Source organism: Lasioglossum baleicum, chromosome 11 (assembly GCF_051020765.1).
Source record: "Lasioglossum baleicum chromosome 11, iyLasBale1, whole genome shotgun sequence".
NCBI classification, from domain to species: Eukaryota; Metazoa; Arthropoda; class Insecta; order Hymenoptera; family Halictidae; genus Lasioglossum; species Lasioglossum baleicum.
Window position 1 is genome coordinate 13462545 of NC_134939.1, and position 22019 is coordinate 13484563.

General features: G+C 42.3%; 2 protein-coding genes across 3 annotated transcripts in view; one reads left to right on the forward strand and one right to left on the reverse strand.

Annotated features, from left to right (window-relative positions):
* Window positions 1–17347, forward strand: part of Crp (transcription factor cropped) — a 119916-nt gene extending 102569 nt beyond the window's left edge. Inside the window, exon 6 of the mRNA XM_076433595.1 lies at window positions 172–17347. Within this exon, the coding sequence (XP_076289710.1) occupies window positions 172–562 (391 nt within the window). The 3' untranslated portion in view covers window positions 563–17347. The remainder of the gene's footprint in view (window positions 1–171) is intronic.
* Window positions 17348–18700: 1353 nt separating this feature from the next.
* On the reverse strand, window positions 18701–20671 carry LOC143213590 ((11Z)-hexadec-11-enoyl-CoA conjugase-like). Of its 2 annotated transcripts, XM_076433597.1 has the most exons (6): window positions 20361–20671; window positions 19935–19989; window positions 19856–19870; window positions 19588–19788; window positions 19319–19504; window positions 18701–19206 (listed from the first exon to the last, which is right to left on the reverse strand). In XM_076433597.1, the coding sequence occupies exons 1-6, from the start codon at window positions 20563–20565 to the stop codon at window positions 18921–18923; spliced, it is 948 nt and encodes a 315-aa protein (XP_076289712.1). In that variant the 5' UTR covers window positions 20566–20671; the 3' UTR covers window positions 18701–18920. The 2 variants fall into 2 exon arrangements, with proteins under 2 accessions (XP_076289712.1, XP_076289711.1); XM_076433596.1 differs by having other exon boundaries at window positions 19588–19793; window positions 19856–19989; window positions 20361–20669.
* Between the last annotated feature and the right edge of the window lie 1348 nt (window positions 20672–22019).

The following is a 22019-nucleotide window of genomic DNA, read 5'->3' on the forward strand; positions in this document are numbered from 1 at the left end:
TTTAATATGTCCACTGCTTTGAACTGTACGTTTCTATTTTTGTCGTAAATGCATAAAATCCGCAGTTTAATTATAAGTGTATTAATAACTGGTTGGACGCAGTAAAACGAAAGTGGAAGCAGGAAATGCCTCCGCTCGAAAGCTAACGCGACGCGAATGTTATAATTTCAGGTTGCCGTCGCCGTCAACCTCTCTGGACGACGGGACGCCGCAAGCGAGGCTGTACCTGGCGAACACCTCGCGGCAGAACCTGGAGACGATCGTGGAAGCGATACGCCATCTAGAGGGCGACCACCTGTTCAGCGACGAGCCGACTGGCGTTCAAGATGTGCCGCTGGCGTTGACCAACAAACAGCAGACGGCGAACAACAATCCTTCGGGCAAGTCGCCTCCGGTGGCGGCGTCGGTATCCGCGTCGGCAACGGTGTCCGCATCGGCGACGGCGTCGGCGTCACCGACGTCAGCGAAACAGCGGTTGATGCAGGCGGAGTTCCTCCAGTTCCACAGGCAACAGCAACAGACCCAGCAGCGACCGGGTGTGATCGTAGTGAAACACTCGTGATCGAGAGGCGCGTCTCGATCAGCAGACTGAACGCGGCCCGCAAGTGGCAAGTTCGCCTCCGCTCGAGAAAGGACGATTCTGGCGAGGCGTACGTCGGCAACCGCTACCTTCGGGCGCTGACACCGGCCGGCGGAGAAACGATTTTTTCCGTTGAGCCTGGACGCTCGAGTCGGAGGCGCGGTCGTTCCCTCCGGAGAAGAGACGCTCGGGGAAGGCCTCTCCTCGCGTTCGTACCGCCGATTCAACGCGTCCAACGAGTCTGACCGGCGTGTTTTCGTATGTTCCTAACTGCCCGTTGTCCGCCTTTGTTTCGACCGACTCCTCGATCCGTGGACCGAGACGAAACAAGCCCGTACTCGTTCCCATCTCCCAGTGAAGCGTCGTCGGCTCGTCGACGGGATCGAATCCGCGGTGAACACGGTGACTCGAAACGAAGGTGGGACCAAGTCGAAGTTCGACGATAGGATCCTCGCCACCGAGTTGTCGAAACGTTTCCTCCCCACCCACCCTCGCACGACCTCCGATTTCCCAACCACTCTCACCCGCTCTTTGTACATACCACCGATACAACGTCCCAGCCCCCACCCCTTTCTCTCTCTCTCTCACTCTGTTCATTTCCGAGTTCTCGGCTCTTCTCGCAAGAATACCGAGGACTCAAGCGCGTCTCTCCCGCGTCCCCGAATCTCAAAACGATTCGTTTTGCTACCCTTCGCCCCAATCCTCGCACCCCTCCTCGTTTTAATTGTCTCTCGATCTTCGACCCCCAGCAACCTCCTCGTCCTCCACCTCTACCTCCCTTCGCGAATCGAGACAGCGAAGCGGGCGTTTACTCCTCGTGTGCTACGAGGCAGGATTTTCATTTTTCTAGAACTTAATCGACTTGCTACCGTAATGATAATAACATTAATATTAACAATATCCGTAGGTGATAAGGTCGCGTACGATGTACTGTACCGAGATACACATACATACACACAGCAGTGTGTATATCTATATACGTATATACGCTACCGCTGAAGAGTATGGGATCAATCGTTCCGTTTGTTTCGCGAACGAATTAAGTTATTGTACGAGGTGTTCCGAAAGCGAAGGGACACGAGGCCTGAGAGGCAACGGCGTTTCGCACGGTGGGATCTTTCGAAAAATATGTTGTCGAAAACCTTTTTGTTGTTATTCAGTTGCCCCAAAGATGCTAAAAGCCTGTCCTCTCCGCAATGATTTTGATGGACCCGAAAGATCCCAACGTGCCGACGGAAGGACCGAGCTGGATCGAACCATTTGTTCCATGGTGTTCGAGAAGTCCGTGGAACGATTGAGAAAACGATCCCACGATATTGAGCGGAAGCGTACGCATCTATACGATCCTCCTGATGTATACACACACGTGTACGTATATGTAGATATATATAGTAAATACATATAACGAGCGTGAGCCCACGATTGTGTGTATATATGTACATATACATACAATATATGAATATATATAATATATATATGTATATATATATGCATACTTATCTACGTTCTTTTTTTACATTATTACGAGAGGACTTAGAAACGAGAAAACGAAGTATATACACTGACGACGCATTCGCGAAAGGAATTCATTACACTTTCGACTGTATTCACGATTTGGTTTCTTCTCGATTTATTCGCGGGACTGTTGCCGCGAGCGCGACGATTCAATTGAGCGACAGGGAACGTTGACTGAAAAGAAACAGGAAAAGATAGGAAGGAAATGATTGCGCGGATCTTGTTTACGTTAGAGCCTGTTTGGAACCGGAAACCGCGCGATTTTTGTTTTCGGTTGTTCGACCGCGCGGACACGTCTGAACGAATGCGAAGACGATAATGTAAATATGTAATAGGGGTGCGCGAGAAAACGAAAATGTAGTAAAATGCAGAAAATTTCGGGATTCTCGAAATTCGAGATTCTCGAAAGTATCGGGATAAAAAAATGAAGATTCAATGAATAAATTTTATGATGTGGTTTATACGGAAATGCCTCAGATATCGGAGATGTCATACCACGATTGGCTTTGAAGCGAGTCCTAGAACGGTATTCGAGTACTGAAAACCATGAAATTTTCGACTCGACATTTTCGGGTTCTCGCACACCTCCAGTAAATAAGATCCGCGCGGTTTCCACCGTGTCTGAACGGGCTCTGAGCATCGTCGAGCGTCGTACCTACACGCATAACATTGAACACGCGTACAGGATGCACATCGAACAATGAGAAATTGTCTACGCAAACGTACACGTACTCGCGCACACGCGTACACAGAGATTCACACCGATTTCGAATTGAACGTCGCCTCTCGAGGACGAAGAAATTCTGTTAACCCTGGGACGGCTATCGTGGCGGAGATTTGACGTGACCGAGCAACGTAACTGACTGATAACAATGATTTCTCATTTACTCGGACCATCGTGAAAACAGAATGATTATATTCTTGCGTATTTTGTTCTCGCGCACAGCCGGTGTCTCGCGACAGCTTCGAAGGGTTAACAAATCTGTGCCAAATATCGAGTATCCAGACTTTTGTTCCTTGATAGATGTAGCGCCTCGATGGCGGATCGGTGCACCGGGCGGATCGGAAGCCGCTCGAGGATCGTTCGTCCCCTCCGCGGTTTCTCGGAATGCTCTCGATGTTCGAAGCGAATTTTTCTACCGTGAACTTTTTTAAAACAGAACACGTCACGCGATCCGAACCGATCCTCTCACACATTCGTCCCCCAGGATCGACCCTCTCAGCCAGCCGATCACTTTTCTACGTGTGCAACGCCGAGCGCGAGCGTTTCTTACCGGTAGACCGTGGACTTTACTTATTCCTAACATCTCAGCTCTTTCGAAACGCCATACTGTCGAATCTGTGGTTGCAAGGGAAAACGCTGCAAGTCACACAATGTCAAAAAATTTCAGTTTATTCATTAATTGAGCTTTATAGTATAGGATTTACGTATTTACCAGAGAATAAGTGATGATGTCCTATGTCAATTAGTGATCAAAACTTTAAACTGCAATATCTCGAATCGAAAGTGAAAGTATGCGACACGCGGCGTTCTTTCTGACAACCACAGAAACATCTAGGAAAGTTTCAGAAGATTTTTCGTTTCTTTAGTGGATAGAACACTCTATTAGGATGATGAAATATTTTCTCGAGCCAGTTCACGAAAGTCTATATATTCGCGTAGGGATCCGCGGTCTAATTATTAGATTAAGAAAAGCGAGAGCGTGCAGTCGAAGACTTTTTCGTGCCTTTCGAGGGGAAGAACGATCGAATCGAAGGATCGCGAGCGACCAACCAACCGATCGACCGGTGAACCATCTCGTGGGACGAGATCCCACTAGTTTCTATCTCTCTCTCTCCTCATCTCTTTCGCGTCACTCGAGTCGAATGCGTTTGTTTTTTTTACCGTTCGCTTTCTCATTCACCGGACGATACGAAGGACCGATCACACCCGGTGTTACCGGGTTACCTTGAAATCACTGGAAACTGTCTTGTCGAATACTCGTCGATCGCCGACCTTGAATTTCGAGGGGTGTACGGGGCCGAAGCATTTTATATGGAGATCGTGGTTTTGTGCATCAATAACACACATGTGTTTACATACGCGTACTTCAGTGCGTGTCGTTTTAAGTACTCGGGTACACGTGTATTCCAATACACACGCATTAATGCATCCTCATTTTAATTTACATTTTTAGAACGTTGATATTAATTTATTTGATTGTTATTTGTGATTATATTTTGTTTTCCGAACTATGCGTGCTGCATCTCACATTTTTCAACTGGATAACGAACTAAATAACAATGGTTTCGACAGAAAAATATGGGTATATAATTTGTGAAGTCTCGATACATAAATGAATATGAATGTTGTAAAATTATACAAATTAAAATAAGGATGCATTAACGCACTTGTATTTAAATACACGTGAAATACTACACGTTGTACATAGAATTAGACGCACTGAAGTACGTGTGTGAAAACATACGTGTGTCATTGGTGCACGTTGGAAACCACGATCTCTAGTTAGAAGCGCATCGACAAAGGACATTCTGGCGAAGGATCGCGAAGGTATTCGGCAAGGATACCTACACAGAGACACAGACGACGATTCGAAACGAGGAAAAGCAAGCAAACAAGACAAGCAGGCGGGCAGGCGTACGGTTAAGCAGACTCTCAGTTAACGTTTAGCGGTTAGATTACGTAGGGGATTGTTAGCCGAGTACACGAGCGAACTACAAAGCAAGTTATTACTATTGTCTATCGGTATGATAAATGTGAAACGCTAATCCGTAATTGTACTGTGTGTATATAAACTATTTAGCGACGTTCTACCTAAAGAGAGGAAAAAAAACGAAGAAAATATGAAAAAACGAGCGATTACGATGTCGGAAGAAAGGAGAATCGAAAAGAGAAATATAATCCGCGAGAGAACGCGATCCCGTTTTCGTAGCGAGCGCGATTACTCGCAGCAGCAAGCAACTTTTTCTACCGAGTGTTCATCATTTTTCTACGATTTTCCAACCGACCGTTTCGACAAGTTTTACCGATCAGACCTCACCCGGTCTCGAGAACAGCTACGGAAACGGGCACGTACGAATCGCGGAACTACGGATGACAATTTTCGGTTCGAACCGCCCCGCGGGGACGGCGTTCTAGATGTCCGCGGAGACGCGAGGGCGCACAAGGGCCTAACGAGTCGAGGCGCGAGTTTCTTCGATCGTTCTACCCTCTTCAACCCCTCACCGTTTCACCCGAACGCCCCAGATGTTGTTTCGTTCATTTTCGTTTGTTTTCACGATTCCGCTTCGACGATTTCCTTTGCGAAACGAATCTCCGGAACGGTCCTCCTACACGTTTTCTCTGTTTCGATTGAATCGTTGCGTGCACGCGACGACGTCACTTCATACTTTTCTTCTCTTCTCCGTGTTCCGTTGATGCGTTTCTTGCCGCGCGATTCTCGAACAAGTTTGATGTAATAATCCGTGACACTGTTTCTCCCCGTTGGATCGTTGCGTGCGAAATACCGCGTCGATCTCCGATGTACGTATCGCATACCTTGCTTGTTTGTTAAAGTTGATTACGCGATTATTTCCACGCATCGATCTAACGTTCGACGACGATCTTATACAGAAGTATTATCGAATGTTTTTCGTTGCTTGTCACGCGTAGAGACTTCCACTACTTGTTTGTTGAAGTCGACTAACGTTGGACAACGCTCGGAGGAATGTTAACGTGTTACGCGCGGACTCGCGAATCGATAGCGACGCGTTAAGACCTGTTACTCGAATCGCATTCAGCCAATTTATAATTAACGCCTCGCTATCGAGCGACACCGTTGTTATCCCTGCTTAACGCGTTAACCAATCTTTTTGTGAACAAAACAGAATCGTTGATCGAGAGAAGCTAAACGTACGAGGAGATCCAATGGCAAGAAACACATCGACTCGTTCAAGCGCTTCCATGGATACTCGTGGATCAGCGCGTACAAATGTATACGAGTATGCTCGCAGGGAGATTCTGAATTAGCGTCGACAAACTTTCGCGGACGCCTTCTGTATTTGAAACTCTGCGGAAACATGTGAAACGTTCAGCGTCAAGCTTCACGATTTCCGATCTTTCCTCTGGAATTTCGTGACGATGATTTAGAATCGCTCTTGTAAATTGATCGTCGATCCTTTCGGACGTGGCAACCGCGAATGTTTATTATAACGGATTTCGAAAATCTCGACGACGCGAAGGGAGTTTCTTATCTTCCTTCTTATTTCTTTGGACTCGGTGCCACGTGCGAAGGTGTCTCGAGAGGACGAAGGAAAGAAAGCGTAAAATAGTTAAAAAAAAAAAATATGAAAAGATAAGGAAAGGCGAAGAGAGAAACAACGAGAAAATGGTTTTCGTATGGTGTTTCGCGACGAGAGGTTCTATACACCGTGAATCGCGACACTCGATCGGAAAGAAGAAACTTGAACTCTGAGATTCGCCATTTCGGGACGCGCGTTCTCCCCGTGAATGGAAAATCCGCGAGGAAAACCGTCGATTCGTTCGATAACGACGCTCGATGGAGGCGAGTTTCTTTTTTTATCGTTGACTATACATATATATATATACACGTATATATATGTATATATAAAATTATATACATAGAACTATATACGCGAAACAATGGCTCCTATAAATTCTTTACAATTTTCGTTAAGGAAAAGAACGAAAGAAACTAAAACGGTTCATGCGCAGAATCACGGATAGTTGCTAACGAAACGCTAATCAAGTTTGACTGAGCGGATGCGCGCGTGTGCGTGTGCGTGTTCGTGTGCGACGTACGTCTGTGTGTGTGTCTGTATTTTTATTGCGTAAAACACGGACGAAGTGTAGGGTAGATCTAACATTTTTCTTTACTTTTCCAACTCCCCCCCCTGTAACTTTTTTTGTAAAACTCGTTTCGTTTTCGTCTCGGTATAGTGACTCGCTAATAAACCTTTTTATATATACCGACTACACTTCTCTCGAGAGTAGGACAAAAATCTAGTTACAGAGGGTTCGTTGTTTTGTCGCGTCGTAGTAGGGTAATAGGGAAAAAGGTTCTGTCGTTTCGTCGGTGTAGCAAAATTTATGAACTAGTACGTGTAAAATAGGGAACGAAATATACAAGTGTATCCATGGCTAGGTCTACGGAAAGGAAATGAGAGAAAGTCTCTGTCTAGCCCTTGGCACTCGAGAAACTACTATACCATTATGCAAAATATATTATGCAAAATAATTATTCAATACATTGGTATCCAATTATATAATTTTATAAAATAATTGTATAAAAAATCATACAATGTAATTATTCAGGATCGGAAAAAATGTTTAATTTTCGAGTTTAAATAGCTCCGACTGCAAAGGGTTAACTCATAAATATAATCGCTGATCTTGATTGTCGTCCTTCCAGTATAAAATTACTTGAAAGATCAAACAATATCGAATAAAAATTAGACGAGTTCAATCGATAAATTATTCTTAACCCTTAGCACTCGAGGGGTGACTCAGCTAAAAATTGCTATACAAATATGTTGGTATCTAATCAGTAAACAGCGGATTTTCTGCATTTATGAGAAAAATGAGTAAGTGTAATTTAAGATAGTCAAAATATTAGAAGAATTTAATATATATATATAATACTGTTATATTCCAACTTATCAAACATATTAAGAAAGAAGATCAATTTCTATTTCACTGCAGACTGTTGCAATTCAGTTAGAAAATTTTACATAAAAATCCGCCGTCTACTAATCATTTACTGAACATTTAAGTATTGTATGAGTTGTGTTATATCTACTTCGTATCCATAAAATGAAGAAAACGAGTGCAAAGGGCTAGAACTGTGAATCCGTGCGTCTATGACGCGTGACAACAAAGATTCGCAGTGTTTTTATTTCATTTCCGCCAGGACGAGTGATCGACTGGTCGTCGAAAGAAGTTTTTCCCCTGATTTCCATGGGGCGACGAGCTGCGACCATGGGAATCCGCGTAAACATCCCGGATGTATTTCGATGTAATTCGCGCGTTGAAAGGAGCGTCCATGGAATATTAAATCTATTCCGCACATCGTCTCCGACGACAGCAAAGGAAAGAGAAACGACGAAGACAAAGAAGAATCCTTTTAAGGCGAGCGTGGCTGTGCGCGTGGATAGCGAGCAACTAATGAATGAATTAAACAACTTTACTATTAAGAACTAAGTCGATTTGTACTCTTTTCAAGGCAAATGGCGACTGAAAGCTACGCTCCTCGATCGTAATTCAAACGACAGGACCGCGGACAAGTAGAAGAAATAGACGGCGACGACGACGGCGAAGAAGAGCGAGGACACGAAAATATTCCCCTGAGCTTTAAGGATCGAGAGAGCGGTCTATTTTTGTATGGCGCCCTGCTTTCGGTCGCCACGGGCCCGCACGAGGTGGAAGAATAAAACACTGTGTATAGAGTAAGTCCGTGAAACGTGAAAATGACGAGTATGCGAATTCAGAGAGAAAGAAAGAGAATGAATGATATAAGTAGCAAAAGAGGAGCTAGGGAATAACGAAATAGTCGAACGATCGATAGAATCTAGCGAGCTGGTTCCGGGAAATCTCGTCTTTCTTTTCCCGCGAACAGAACTGAAGTAGCGTTTACGAGATGGGCGCGATAGTTTATAGATCGTATGGATCTTCGTTTGCATGTGTCCGTGTGTGTGTAACTGTGTAATCCGTAGACCGATCGAGATGTTCAACTCTGAAAACTCCCGAGAAGAAAATACAGTTCTTTTTCCTCTTCTAACGAACTCGGACTCGCAGTCAAGTTGGAATCGTCCGGATGGATAGATCCGTAACGATCTAGCGCGGAACACCGGAAGTTACGGCGCGCATTTATCATGTTCGGACGGTCCATCCTCCATCCCTCTTAACCGAACGAATCCGAATTCTGACCAAGTCCGATCGAACGGAGGGACGCGTTACACGGAAGAGATTCTTCCGAAGTCTGAAAGATTCGTTAGGTGTTCGTCCTAGCGTTTACGAGCACAAGAATCGCGCAACTAATCGAGCTCGCGAGCATTTTTTTTTTGTTTCTCATTCGAAGAGAGAGAGAGGAAACCGGTGATAGGAATAATGAAAGCACGCCGCGCCGTTCGACGAACCGGGGAGACAGGGCCGGGGGTTTTCGCGAAGGGGACATTGTAACAGTATTATCTATGGGGGAATACGACGTGTGCGAGTTTGTCTGCGTGTGTGCATGTACCTTTTTCTTCTTTTTAATTTCTCGACTATGAATTTTTCGGGAAGGCGTGCGTGCGGGGGTTGGAAATGATTCGCGGTCGTAGCTGTTCAAGTTTGAGAGCATCGATTAAACCCGGATCGATATCGGCAAAAACCGAGCAAAGATTATTTTCGGAGTGTTTCAGTGAGCGCGGAACTACCAAGATGGCATATATTAGTTGTTAAGCGTCGAGTATAACGAAATTATTTATTGTTCGCTCCGATAGTAGCCACTTATTTTTTTACGTTCGTTCGTTCGTTCATTCGTCGCCGAATTCTTGTAACGCACGGGTTCGTTCGACCAAGACGAATTGCACTCTTGCAACAAACACGAGACACCGAAAGATTTTATTTTCTTCGAGTATGCTGCTGCCGATCGTTGCGCGAGAGAAAATGCGTGTGCGTGTGAGAGAGAGAGAGAGAGAGAAAAACGGGATTCCTTTCACAAGAAACAGTGTTACGTCTTATTTCAATATCCGTTGAACTTTCTTTATTAATTTTCTTTCGGTCGTGAAGACTTTTCTTGCAAGCGTGCTCGAAATATTTGCCACCCCCCTCTACTACCCCTGTGTATTTTTTAATTATCCGTAAGCGTTTTCGTTAATGGATGGACACACCGATCGTCATTATCGTTGTTAAGATTTCTATATTAAATCTCAGCCTTATGATTATTTACAATGAAGCAACATACTATTCACAATAAAAAGGTCGTACCGAGAACAGTGGACTTTTTAAGTTTCATGATTTGTTTTCTTTTTTGCGCATACGTAATCGCGATCCTAACAGGATACGCGGGTCTTTCGAGAGCAAGGGAACAGGAGAGAATGCGCGCGCTAGCTGGCGACGGGAATTTCATTATCGCGTGTCCATCGTCTGGTCAATCGTTTCTGTCGAATTTACTGGGCACTTAGTGCCAACGACTATAGACGTAATGATACGTAATGGGTATTCGATAGTTAGGCGAGACACGTGTCGCAATTCAAATAGTCGGAACGAGAGAAAAAGTACTAGCGAATTTTTGTAATAGTGGAAACGCCGGAGTTTACGCATATCTTCGAAGACTGTCGTTTTGATCACCTCGAGGAGAGATCGAAATCGGTGAAGCACGATCGGTGGATCATGAGACAGCGGACAATATTCATTTATGACGAAAATGAGTAAGCGTAATTTTAAAAAACATTAGAAGAATTTTAAAACATGTTCGTTGCGATTCGGGTAGACAATGTTTATTTTGCACGAAGATCCGCTGTCTAAGCATAGAAAACAAGAAAAGCTTCTCTCGACTTCGATTTCGATCCGAGTGTATTTCAAGTCTGGTTCAAATTTCTAACGTGCGATTTTTCTAACACGATATTTGTAATTCCAAAGTTTTAATGGCATTTAGAGGTTCGCGAGCGAAACCGGAAGAGGTGCCGGAGGTGTCCTCTTCTTGAGAACGGACACGGAACGTGTCTGTTGGAAATGCTAGAAAATTGTTCTTGAAACGTGAAGAAGCGATCGTGCCCGACGATCCATATGAATATTGTGATTCCAAAGTTTTAATAGCACTTAGAGGTTCGCGAGCGAAACCGGAAGAGGTGCCAAAGGTGTCCTCTTCACGAGAACGGACTCGAAACGTGTCTATTGGAAAGCTAGAAAATTGTTCTTGAAACGTGTCCATTGGAAAACTAAAAAATTGTTCTCGAAACGGGAAGAACATAAAAAAGAACGCAAAGAAGCGATCGTGCTCGAGGACACGAGGGAGCGAGGACCTGCTCGAGCGGTGAATTCGCTCGAAAGGGAAAGTATGTTCGGCATTGTTCCATTAAGATAGTCCGCGAGTTGGCAAAAACGGTTGGTTCGCGGGACGATCGTAAGTCGTTGAAATCGTTAGGAATCGATAAAATCGTTGACGCGAGGATGGAGGAGGGAGGGAAAATCCAAAGACGCGTCTTTCGAGATATGGGGGACGGAAACCGCGCGTCTCGATAGTTCGGAAAGAAGGAGTTATCGAGAAACTATTTCGTAGGAGCTAGGAGAGCACACGCCGGATGCTCGAACAAATAGTAGTGGGCTGGGGAGCTAAGAAACTCTTAGAGACTTAGGATAAGATCCGCTTCCGCTCGCAACGAGCGCGTTTCGATTTGTTGAACGCGAATTCGTTTGTTAAACGCGAATTGATTTCGGTAGAATGATCGAATAACGAATTCGATGTACTCTCTAGGAACACCGGAACGAAAAGGAACAAAAACCCGAAGATTTTCGGACGCGCTTTCGTTTTTATAACTTCTGTCGATATCTTCTTCCCGAAACGATTCCGAGTCGTTTCGGTTCTTTCCGAGCGTTTCTTTTGTAGATACTCTATATACGTATATTTATTTGCATGATTTTCTTTCGCGAACGAGCCAATGACTTCCAACGAGAATAACTTATTCCGGTCATCAAAGTATTAAGGGAACCCCGAGGGACTGTTAGGGAACCACGCGAAACAACTAGGGGGGTAAAACGGGGATGTAAACTATTAAAACCCCGGAGGTAGCCCGAATTCGCGTGATTCTTCCTCGGAATCGGTGATAGCGAGGCAGGCTAAAGCACGCGCGAACTTCTAGAACCTAGATAGAGTACCGAGAGCGTGATACGGAGGAGAACTAGGTAGTTGATTGAGAAAAAGAAAGACTGCGTGAATGGTTGTAAGTACGTGCGAAAGTGGACAGTGTATTCTAAGCATAATTATGAACAAACAAAAACGATATACGTATATGTGTACAGATATCTGTATCTCCGTGTACAGGCTGTTTCAAAATTATATGTCGCGATCACTATCTCATTCTGCAATAAGGTTCTGGATAGGCGGAGATTTGTTACGAAAATGGACCGCAAAATTGGCCTTGACCCTTCAAAACAGTTTCGATATTATTCAATCCACTTCAACATTATTCAACTGTTCGTTCAACTGCGGATCTTTATAAATTTGAATTCGGTATATGAGATTCGAAATTGTTGGAGAATTAGAAAAATTGAACACGTCAACAACAGTTTCGATATTATTCAATTTACTTCAATATTATTCAACTCTTCGTTCAACTGCGGATCTTTATAAATTTATAGCAAAATTCGGTATATAAGATTCGAAATTGTTGGAAAATTAGAAAAATTGAACATGTCAACATATGATTTCTCTATTCAAATCATTAACACTAAAGCTACCACTGCCGGTCAGATAACCGGCTTTATATTTTTCATTTCATAATTATTGAAATTATGAGGCTGCTTACGTCGAAATTGATTCGATAAAATTCTGTATCCAAGCACACATTGTTGTAAAAATTGCAGCCTTGTCATTTTCGTACACTGAAACATGTTAATCGCCTTTAGTGCTCGGTAGGTTTAGTGTTAAGGGAAGAAACAACATTCAAGTTCAGTTTCTATGTCTTGCACTCGATGCAGACAATTCTTATTTTGCATTACGAACCGCAGTCTAACAGAACAATGTTTTCGCGGTCCATTTTTGCAGCAGGTCTCACGACATAAAATTTCGAAACACCCTGTACCCATACACGTGCATGTACATGTATACGTATAAGTATATGAGAAGTGGATAGAAACACCGACTGCACTGAAGCGTCTCGAGCGAACCGTGGAACACAGTTTGCCATATTGTTTTTCTTTACTGGCTTGCGGTTCCACGCGACAGCCCACCGGACGCCGACGCGAGATATTTTTTAAATGTTTAAACGATAAACGGATAGGGAAACGAAAACGTAAACGATATATGGGAGCGTCGAAAGTAATTAAAGAAGACAAAAAGAGGCGATATCGATTGGTCGGAAGGATCGACGAAGGTGGGTCGCGTAGGACCGTGTCGGTTTTCCTGTTCGCTCGAGACAGCCGATAGGATTAAGCTGTACTTGGTTACTATATCGACGGATAGAAAAACGTCGCGTGGAGGGATGCGCTCGGAGCGGGTGTTTCGTGCAAACGCGAACGCATACGTAAAACGCCGGGTTCGAAGTCCGGTCGTGTTTCCAAAGAGTCGCCGAGGCGTTCGAAACGTCTTGGCGAATCGGTTTAAGAGGGTAGACTCGTTTCCAGGATCGCAAGGGTGCGGAATCCTTCTTATTTCTCGATAATGCAAAGATCGGCTTTTTTAGTGGTGAAAAGCGCTGATGAAAGGTCAATCTGGGCCGCGATCGCCCTCGAAAGTACAATTTTTACGTTTCCCAAACGTAATTTGCATTATTTGGCAGCTACATCTTTTATCTAGGGCTTTTGACTACTGAAAAATCTTTGCGTTGTCGAGAAATGAGAAGGCGCATGCAAAGATGGGTTTTTTCAATAGTGAAAAGCGCTAGATAGAAGATCGATCTAGGCCGCGATCGCCCTAAAAAATCCTATTCTTACGTTTACGAGACGCACGTAGCTATTTTCATAAAGCTGCGACAGCTACTTGCTGCCGAATAATGCAAATTACGCCTCGATAACGTAAAAATAGGAGTTTCAAGCGCGATTACGGCTTAGATTGATCTTTTATCCAGCGCTTTTCACTACTGGAATAGCACCCTTGCAGTCCTGGAAAAGGACGGGGAACGAGAAACGAACGCTTTGTCTACCCCATGAACGATTTATTTAAAAAGTGAAATCAGAAAAGAGTGTAACTCGCGTGAAAATGAAAAAGAAAAAGAAAGAACGACTTGACTTCCGACGCGCGAACCCGGTTCTCGTCGTAAAGGATATTATTCGAGACGATATATTATCTTTCCGGATAATGTATTATATTTGAGAAATAATTTATTCTATTTAATAGCGTACTATTGTATAGACGGCGATGAAACGTTGCACCGCGTCCAGCATACAAGTTAAAAAACCGATCGTCGAGAATCGTGAAAACAGAAAATGAGAGAAGTCAAGTGGGGAGAACTGGAAAAAAAATATGGGAAATATCGCGTGGTGAGAGGTGGAAGTGCAATGTTTTATTGTTATACGTATAATTCCACTAACGCGATGCACGGAACGCGGCCACATGAGCAGGAAAAAAACAAGTCTTCATACTATTTGCATATTGCTTTATTGTTATACGAACATTGTAACGGTAACATTACGATTAAAGGTAACGAGAATATTAATCCGGCTTCCGGTGCTTTCAAGACATCTGTTCAAAGAAAAGTCGTTGTCTGCATTTCGTCCGTTCTCGACCCAGCACGAGGATCGATCTGTTCAAAGACCCGAGGACAATTCCTGTACAGGGTGATTATGGGAACTGGGACAGGTTATTGCTCGTTTTAACTAAAAACAGAAAAACGAAATGATTGAGGAAAAAATATGATCTGTGACCTTACTTTTTATGTGGATACTCCGATGCACCCGCTGGGTGCAATTGCACTTTATTCTTTAATGAAACTCAAAGTTTTTATTAAACCAATCGATCTCTTTTATTATCCTACGTATTAGACGACTTTATTAGTGTAAAATAAAAATTTACATAGTTACGATTATTTTCTAATCGTAGAAAAGAATGGTGACTATATAATTGTATATTCTTTGAATATATTCTTTGAAATTTGACCATTCAATTGTGTATTTTCGACTATATAATTGATTGATAAAGCTGTACTTATTCTCTAAAATCTAACCATTGAATTTTATTTTCAAATCGGACACGAACTTCTGCAATCATCCGATATAAAAATACTAAGAAACCAGAATCACCTTGCACAACTACGAACCGGTTAGACTTTATTCTTTAATGCAACCAAATGTTTTTGTTAAACCAAACGATCCCCTTTATTAGATGATTGTATTAGCGTAAAATAAAAATTTATATAGTCACGATTATTTTCTAATTGTAGAAAAGAATGGTGACTATATCATTGATTGATAGATCTGTACTTATTCTCTGAAATTTAACCATTGAATTTTATTTTCAAATCGGACACGAACTTCTGCAATCATCCGATATAAAAGTACTAAGAAACCGAATCACCCTGTACAACTACGAACGGTTTAGACTGTAGACCTTAAAATTGTCGGTCGACGATTTCCAATGTGCCGAACATTATCGAAATCGAGCAGGAAAGTAAGAAAAACAGAAAGGAAGATCGATTCTCGTGCCCCGTCCTCTTGAAACTCCGAAACCCTGAAACTCGAGTTCCCCAAACCCCGTTCATCTGCACTGGTTATGTCCGCGCATTTATGAACTGACCTCTTCCCAACAATTGTGTCTTGAACTCGCCGGTATGCGTTCTAGCTATATCGCGACACGTTCACGTACTATTTACGAAGGCAGAGAGAAGTATCTCGATTCGTAAGACAACACATCTTACGTTCTCCTTCTTTTTCTACGTACTTTGTATAATGCCCGGATCATCATCCATTCGAGAACGGTGTACGATCATCGAGCGGTGAAAAGGGATTGTATTACGACTCGCGTTCATTTTACTGCTAATCAACCTAATATTATTCAGCGGAGAAAGAAAAACGGATCAACGAGCACGAGAAACGACGACGGTCCCTCGTGGTCGTTGACACGACACACTGAGAGACGATGCGATTCGACATTGTTTACACCGTTTCACACAATTTCACACCATTTCCCATGTCGTGGACACGTTGTGTAGTCCTCCTCGAAACAGAGATCGTCGCACAGTGGTCCCGATCGACCAATTAGGAGGAAACAAATACTATAATCATTTTTTCTATCGAGCACGACGCCATTATTTGTCAGATGATTGCGTAAGTTCGTGTCAGATTTGACAATAATGTTCAGTGGTTGAATTTTAAAGAACACATCATTCTTTTCTACAATTATGTACAGGGTGAGATGCAATATTTGTTTAAAAAACTTCTTCGTACAGCAAATAACATTGGAGTTATTTGAAGTCGTCGTTTTATGAGGCTCACCGTGTATTTTTTTTTATTCTAAATTGAACGAGACCAGAACGAAGTCGATGCGATATGGGATTTACGATTAAAAAATTCGTAACTCACTGAGACTGATGATTGTTCTTTAATTTATTTCCTCCGATGATCATTCAGTATTTTCTTGATCTGGTTTCTCTGACAAGAATGCATCTTCTTTATTATTCGCTATAAATCAGGTATAAGAGGGTCTGATGAAACTGATAGTTTATTTCCAACAAATCCTCATAATCAGAACACACGGTTTCATGTACACCGTTTCGCAACGAGCGATCGAGTAACATGAGACAATTATGCGATGTGAAACACGTGTGCTCTTCTACCTTTAATTCTGAACACTCCTAATTAATCGATTGGGACCACTGTGCGTTGCCCGAAGATGCTTTGTTTTCTCAGGATTCGTTTTACAGACTAACAAGACTAAAACGATGGAATTCCTCTGAAAATTCGATTCGAATCCGATGGAAATTCAAATCGTTTTTGCCGCGGCATCTTTTTCTCTTAGATTGATCACGATTGTATACATACATGGTCGGATACATTGATCGCGCGACCCTAAAGACTGTAAACCCGTACGAATCGAGTCGTATCGTTTCGTAACATTATTATTGTTCTTGAAAAAAAATAACGTATAGTAAAACCTCGCAAATCTGTCGACGTTGGTGAAGCAATCGACCGGTTTCTTAGAAACTAGACAGGCATTGGATTGCGCCAATAGAGAAGTACAAATTATTAATGAGAGATAGACAGCGAGAGAAAGGACGAGAGTGCGTGTGTGAGAGAGAGAATATGTGAGAAACAAAGAGAGATTGTGATAGAAAGAGAGAGAGAGAGAGCGTGTGTAAGAGTGGCTGAAAGCGAGAGAGAAAGAGTGAGAACAAGAAATAGTAAGCGAGAAAGTGAGACTGAGAGAGAGAGAAAGAAGAACCGCAAATGCGATTAAAATCAATCATTCGAGAATGAAAATGTGACCAATAACGAATGAGGTGTAACGTCTGATCTTCAGTTTCATCGCTTTTTATTCATTACCTTTGATTATATTATTGCTTGTAATATTAATTCGAGATACCTTGAATACAAAAAGTAATAAACAATGTTAGCCCGTCTCTTACATTTCGTACCCCTCGTGTTTCATTTCCGTAGCCATTTTTATCTTATGTTCAACCTACTTTCAACAAATAATTCTCCCATTTCTTGGTGTACATGTTATAGACAAATTTTAAGAAAGTGGCATGAAGTTGTACATCCAATCCCAGTCCCACTTATGTACACACAGTTTGAGGAAACGGCAGTATGCAGGTAATTTAACTTAAGCGCATGCAGCAATGCATGCGCAACTTGTGCTGTATAATTTAGAATTTTTGTTACCGCTATCCGATTTTTATACATGTGCAAATACTCGTACATGCAGTGGGAGGAGGATCAAGCTCGGAGGATGGGAGTTAGCAAAGAATGTTGACGACGTAAGTGGACAAATTTCATTTTGTTATCATTCATTGTATCGTCAGCTTTCATTAAGGAAAGTGGGCTTTTCAAGGTTGACGAATATTACAAGTCCATTCGTAAATTTGTAAAAATCGTATTGACATGAACATTAGAAAAGATGAAAGGAAAAGAGTATTCGGTTCAAAGGGGCAAATGCGGTGATAGGCAAAAAATGTTCTCTCAAGGTCACTCTTTTCGAGATTATCGAAGTTTTTTTAAACGGGACTACATATTTTCATTACAACAGTCTTATAGCTCATAAAAAAACAGATTCAACAACGATGTATGATATGTTGACCTTCACGTGACCTTCGACTAGAAAATCGTGAAATAGTTCCCATTAATCTCAATACTTGCTTGGGGACGATAAATGAAGGAATCTCAATTTCATTGTGCAATAATTATACGTCTTTTTGAAAGTAACATTGCGTTTTTACTAAGAGAATATTTAAAATAAGAGAATAAGGGAATATTTTATTTATTTATATGTTTTAGACAAATATCACATCCGAACATCCTACTATTAATGGGTTTATCACGGATGGAGGACGGCAGGACTGTGTATATAATACGAAGATATTATGTACAACTTGTACAGTCTGTGTGTGTGTGTGTGTGTTTCACGTGGACAAAAAGCATATCTCAATACACGCGTAGTGGAGTAGGGTTTGCTGGCGCGCGGAGTGGGGATCGCTGAACGCGATGACGTACTACCGAGCGTCGTTAAGATATGTTTTTTTCCTAGACGCAGAGTTTTTTTAAAATTTGTTTTTTAATATTGCATTGTCATCCAGTTCTGAGCTATGATTAAAGTTTCAAGTCTCTAGCTCATCGGAATTGATTTAAAATTCGGTTACAAGATTTGACGCATACAACGATGACGACAACTCGGTAAGCTAATATAAGCGTGGTAATAAATGAAGTACTAAACACAACTGTTCGAAACGAGTATCGGCTTGTTATTCACGCGTAAAAACACTATATATCGTACACTTTATTTTCCGCTGGGGTTACAACATGACGAACAAAATTTCGGCGATTCTGAGGCGCCACTAATAGTTGCTACACCATTATCCAAAATATCTGGTTTTATAAATTGATTTTAATAAACGAGGTACTAAACATTGAACTATTGTATGAAGTGTTTCGAAATCAGTTTCGTATCCATAGAAATGGAGAAAATTTTTGGAGATTTCACATGTCCTTTTGTTTTTCTCCGAGGTTGCCAACCGCGTCCACGAAGATGTCTCGAGCGGCTGTGTCTCCGTGTCTCTTGGCGTGACCCCGAACGATGTTAGGCGTTACCATTTTAAGATCGTATGCCAGTCCCAGGTACGCGAGGATCTCGAGCACCCTAGCGGATACGCAGAACGGTTGGTTCGTCAGTCGATAGTCCCACGGGAAAGCGTGATGGAAGTTGTGGTAGCCCTCGCCTAACGTCAGCACCGTGACGAGTATCGACTGCACCGCTTTGATCCTCCTGAAATAACGACACAAACAATGTACAGTGGCAATTTGAAAAAGATATCTTTCTTAGAATGTCCTCGGTCCATTCCGTTCGAATTCGAGGATCAGCAGCGTCGTAGACTCACGTGTCGTATGGTTTCGATCCCCACATATGCGCCGCCGAATTGATAGACCACGTAATGTGCAAACTGGTAACGTACTGCAGAAAATATGCCACGAAGAAAGAGTTCCACAACGATTCGTTCCAAAAATACACCGGTACCGACACAGGTAGTATGACCGCGATTGGGAAGTAGACAAACAAGAAGTAGCTGAAATGAGACCCGTCGAGAAATCACCGATCAAACGTCTCCGCGGAAACGTGGAAAGGCCGATAGAATAAATTGATATTCACTTGTGCTGAAACATTATCAGTTTGTCGTTGGTCAGCTCGGACCAGTCCATCTCGAGTTGCTTCTGTAGCAGCAGGGGGTGTTTCTTCATCATCAGCCAGCCAATGTGAGCGAAGAAGAACCCTCTGCTCGAGTTATGGGGGTCGGCGTCCGTGTCGCTGTACTTGTGGTGCAGGACATGATCCATCGTCCACGTGAACATGCTGTTCTGAAATTAACAGGAATTTTTTGATCTTCCGGAACCGTTGCGAGAACATCTAGCGCGTTTACCTGGCCGGCCATGGTCTGGAAAATGACAAAGAACAGTTTCAGAATGGGTGTCGACTTGAAAGACCTGTGGGTGAGATACCTGTGCGCGCCGATACCTATTCCCATCATCACCGCGAGGAATGCAACGAGGAACCCTGCGAAAATCAATTTAGAAATGACCGAGCAGGTACACTCGCGATTCAAATTTGGATCCACACAATTTTTTGTTATGGAAGGACCTATCGCTCATCCGTCCCTCGTTTCACGAACTAAATCTGTCCCTCGGTGTCAAATTGACATGGTTGCAAAAAGATCGATGAAATAACAAGGTAATAATAATAATAATGAGCTAACATTTACATCTTGGGTTTTTCACTAAAAATAAAAATAAAAACATATGCGTGGAAAACCACGCGCGGCAGAAGTAAACGAAGTTTCGGGAAAATTTGCCTACAAATAAAAGAACAGTGGAAGAAACCTGTGTTAAATTGGCAGGAGGGACGGACGAGGGTTAAGCGGCACTCACCCCATAAAATAGTAGCGATCTGAGCGTGGTAGACCGCGGTGTACATGCCGATCACCCAGCCTATTTGCAACAAACTGTGCACCACGATGCGCTGATACCAAAGTTGGTGCGTATAGTTCATGTCGGTGCCATATCGTTGCTTTTGGAGAACTTCCTCGACTTCGTACGTGTTGTCCTCCTTGTGTTGATTCGTCTCGGTGTCCATCTTCGCGAAACGATTCGTCGTCGGTCGGTGGTCAATGGTGGTGCATAAAGAACGCACAAAACCCGCGACGAGCAGCGAACTTTCACGGTCCTTCGAGCTCGCGCAGATTTTATATATCCGCGAAACCTTTCTGTATTTATGAGGCATTGTATTATTCGTCGACACTCTGACCTGTAATTAATTTTCTTTTCTTCGTATTGATGCGCTTTCCGGTTTTCAACCACGGTCGTTGTTGATCTGACGCAGATGTTTTAATGAGCAAAATTACAGAAACGAGACTCCAAATTTCTTCTATAGCACCTCATCAAATACTTAAATGTTCAGTAATTGATTAGTAACCAGCGCATCTTTATGCAAAATGAAAATTTTCTTACTGAATTGCGACAATCTGGAGTGAAATATAAATCTATCTTCTTTCTTACAGTGTTGGGCACAATAAATAAATTTATTTAAATAAAAAGTTAAATAACATGTTATTTGTTATTTGGATATTCAAATAAAAAGCAAAAATAATCATTTATTATTTGTGCAAGTCTATATAGAATTATTTAAAATAATAAAGTTAATTGTTATTTACAAATACAATTTCAATTATTATTTGTATCGACAAATAATAAATTAAATTGTATTTTTTTATAGGCAGCTACCACTAGCGGTATACCAGTAAAGGTTGCTATAGCAGACAAAAAACGCGCACGTGTTCATTGTATAAAAAAAATACAAGAAATCACAGAAGACCAAAAACTATTTATTTGATTTCCACCTCAATCCAAATAATAAATAATCTTTTATTTGCAAATAAGAATTGATAAACAGATCACTTTTGGAATGATTTAAATTACTTTTATTTAAATAATAGGTTTTGTTATTATTTGCAATTAAAATCACACGTTTATTTATTTTATTTAAAATGAAATTTGCCCAACACTGCTTTCTTAACATGTTTGATAGGTTGAATATAATATGACAGTGTTATTAAGTTCTTCTATGATAATATGTTTACTATTCTAGTCTAATTTTGTCATAACTGCATGATGTAAATAAATAATGAGATTATTGTAGATTTTTATGCTCTTGGAGGATCACAGATGAACTTACATTTAGAGCGTAAAAATATGCGTGGAGAATCTAAAGAGAACATCATTGAATATCCTAGAAAATCTTGATTGTTGACGCAAGGTTTAAAGGTACTTTTTATTCCGCATTCTTATCGCTACGTGATGGTTGCAAAATATCTGCGGTGCATTTGGAGCGACCAGTTTGGTTATTTTCCATCAAAATCGGAAGAAGCGGCGAATACACCGAGGGAGGCTGCAGCAGTGATGCCAGAATTATGGGTCGTGGGTTTTTTCCCCTCCGCTCGCTCCGCCGACTCGACCCCCCATTCTAACGCATCGTGATCTCGGCCGTGATCTCGGCCGTGATCTCGGCCAATCCAGGCAGTGATGCCAGAA

Excerpts from the sequence above, each read along its gene's own strand:
- LOC143213590 (XM_076433596.1), bottom strand. The coding sequence starts at position 20,565 with ATGGACACCGAGACGAATCAACACAAGGAGGACAACACGTACGAAGTC. Across the intron at positions 19,990-20,360 it reads GATCGCTACTATTTTATGGG|GGTTCCTCGTTGCATTCCTC; the intron begins GTGAGTGCCGCT and ends TGATTTTCGCAG. Across the intron at positions 19,794-19,855 it reads TCCAGACCATGGCCGGCCAG|AACAGCATGTTCACGTGGAC; the intron begins GTAAACGCGCTA and ends TGTTAATTTCAG.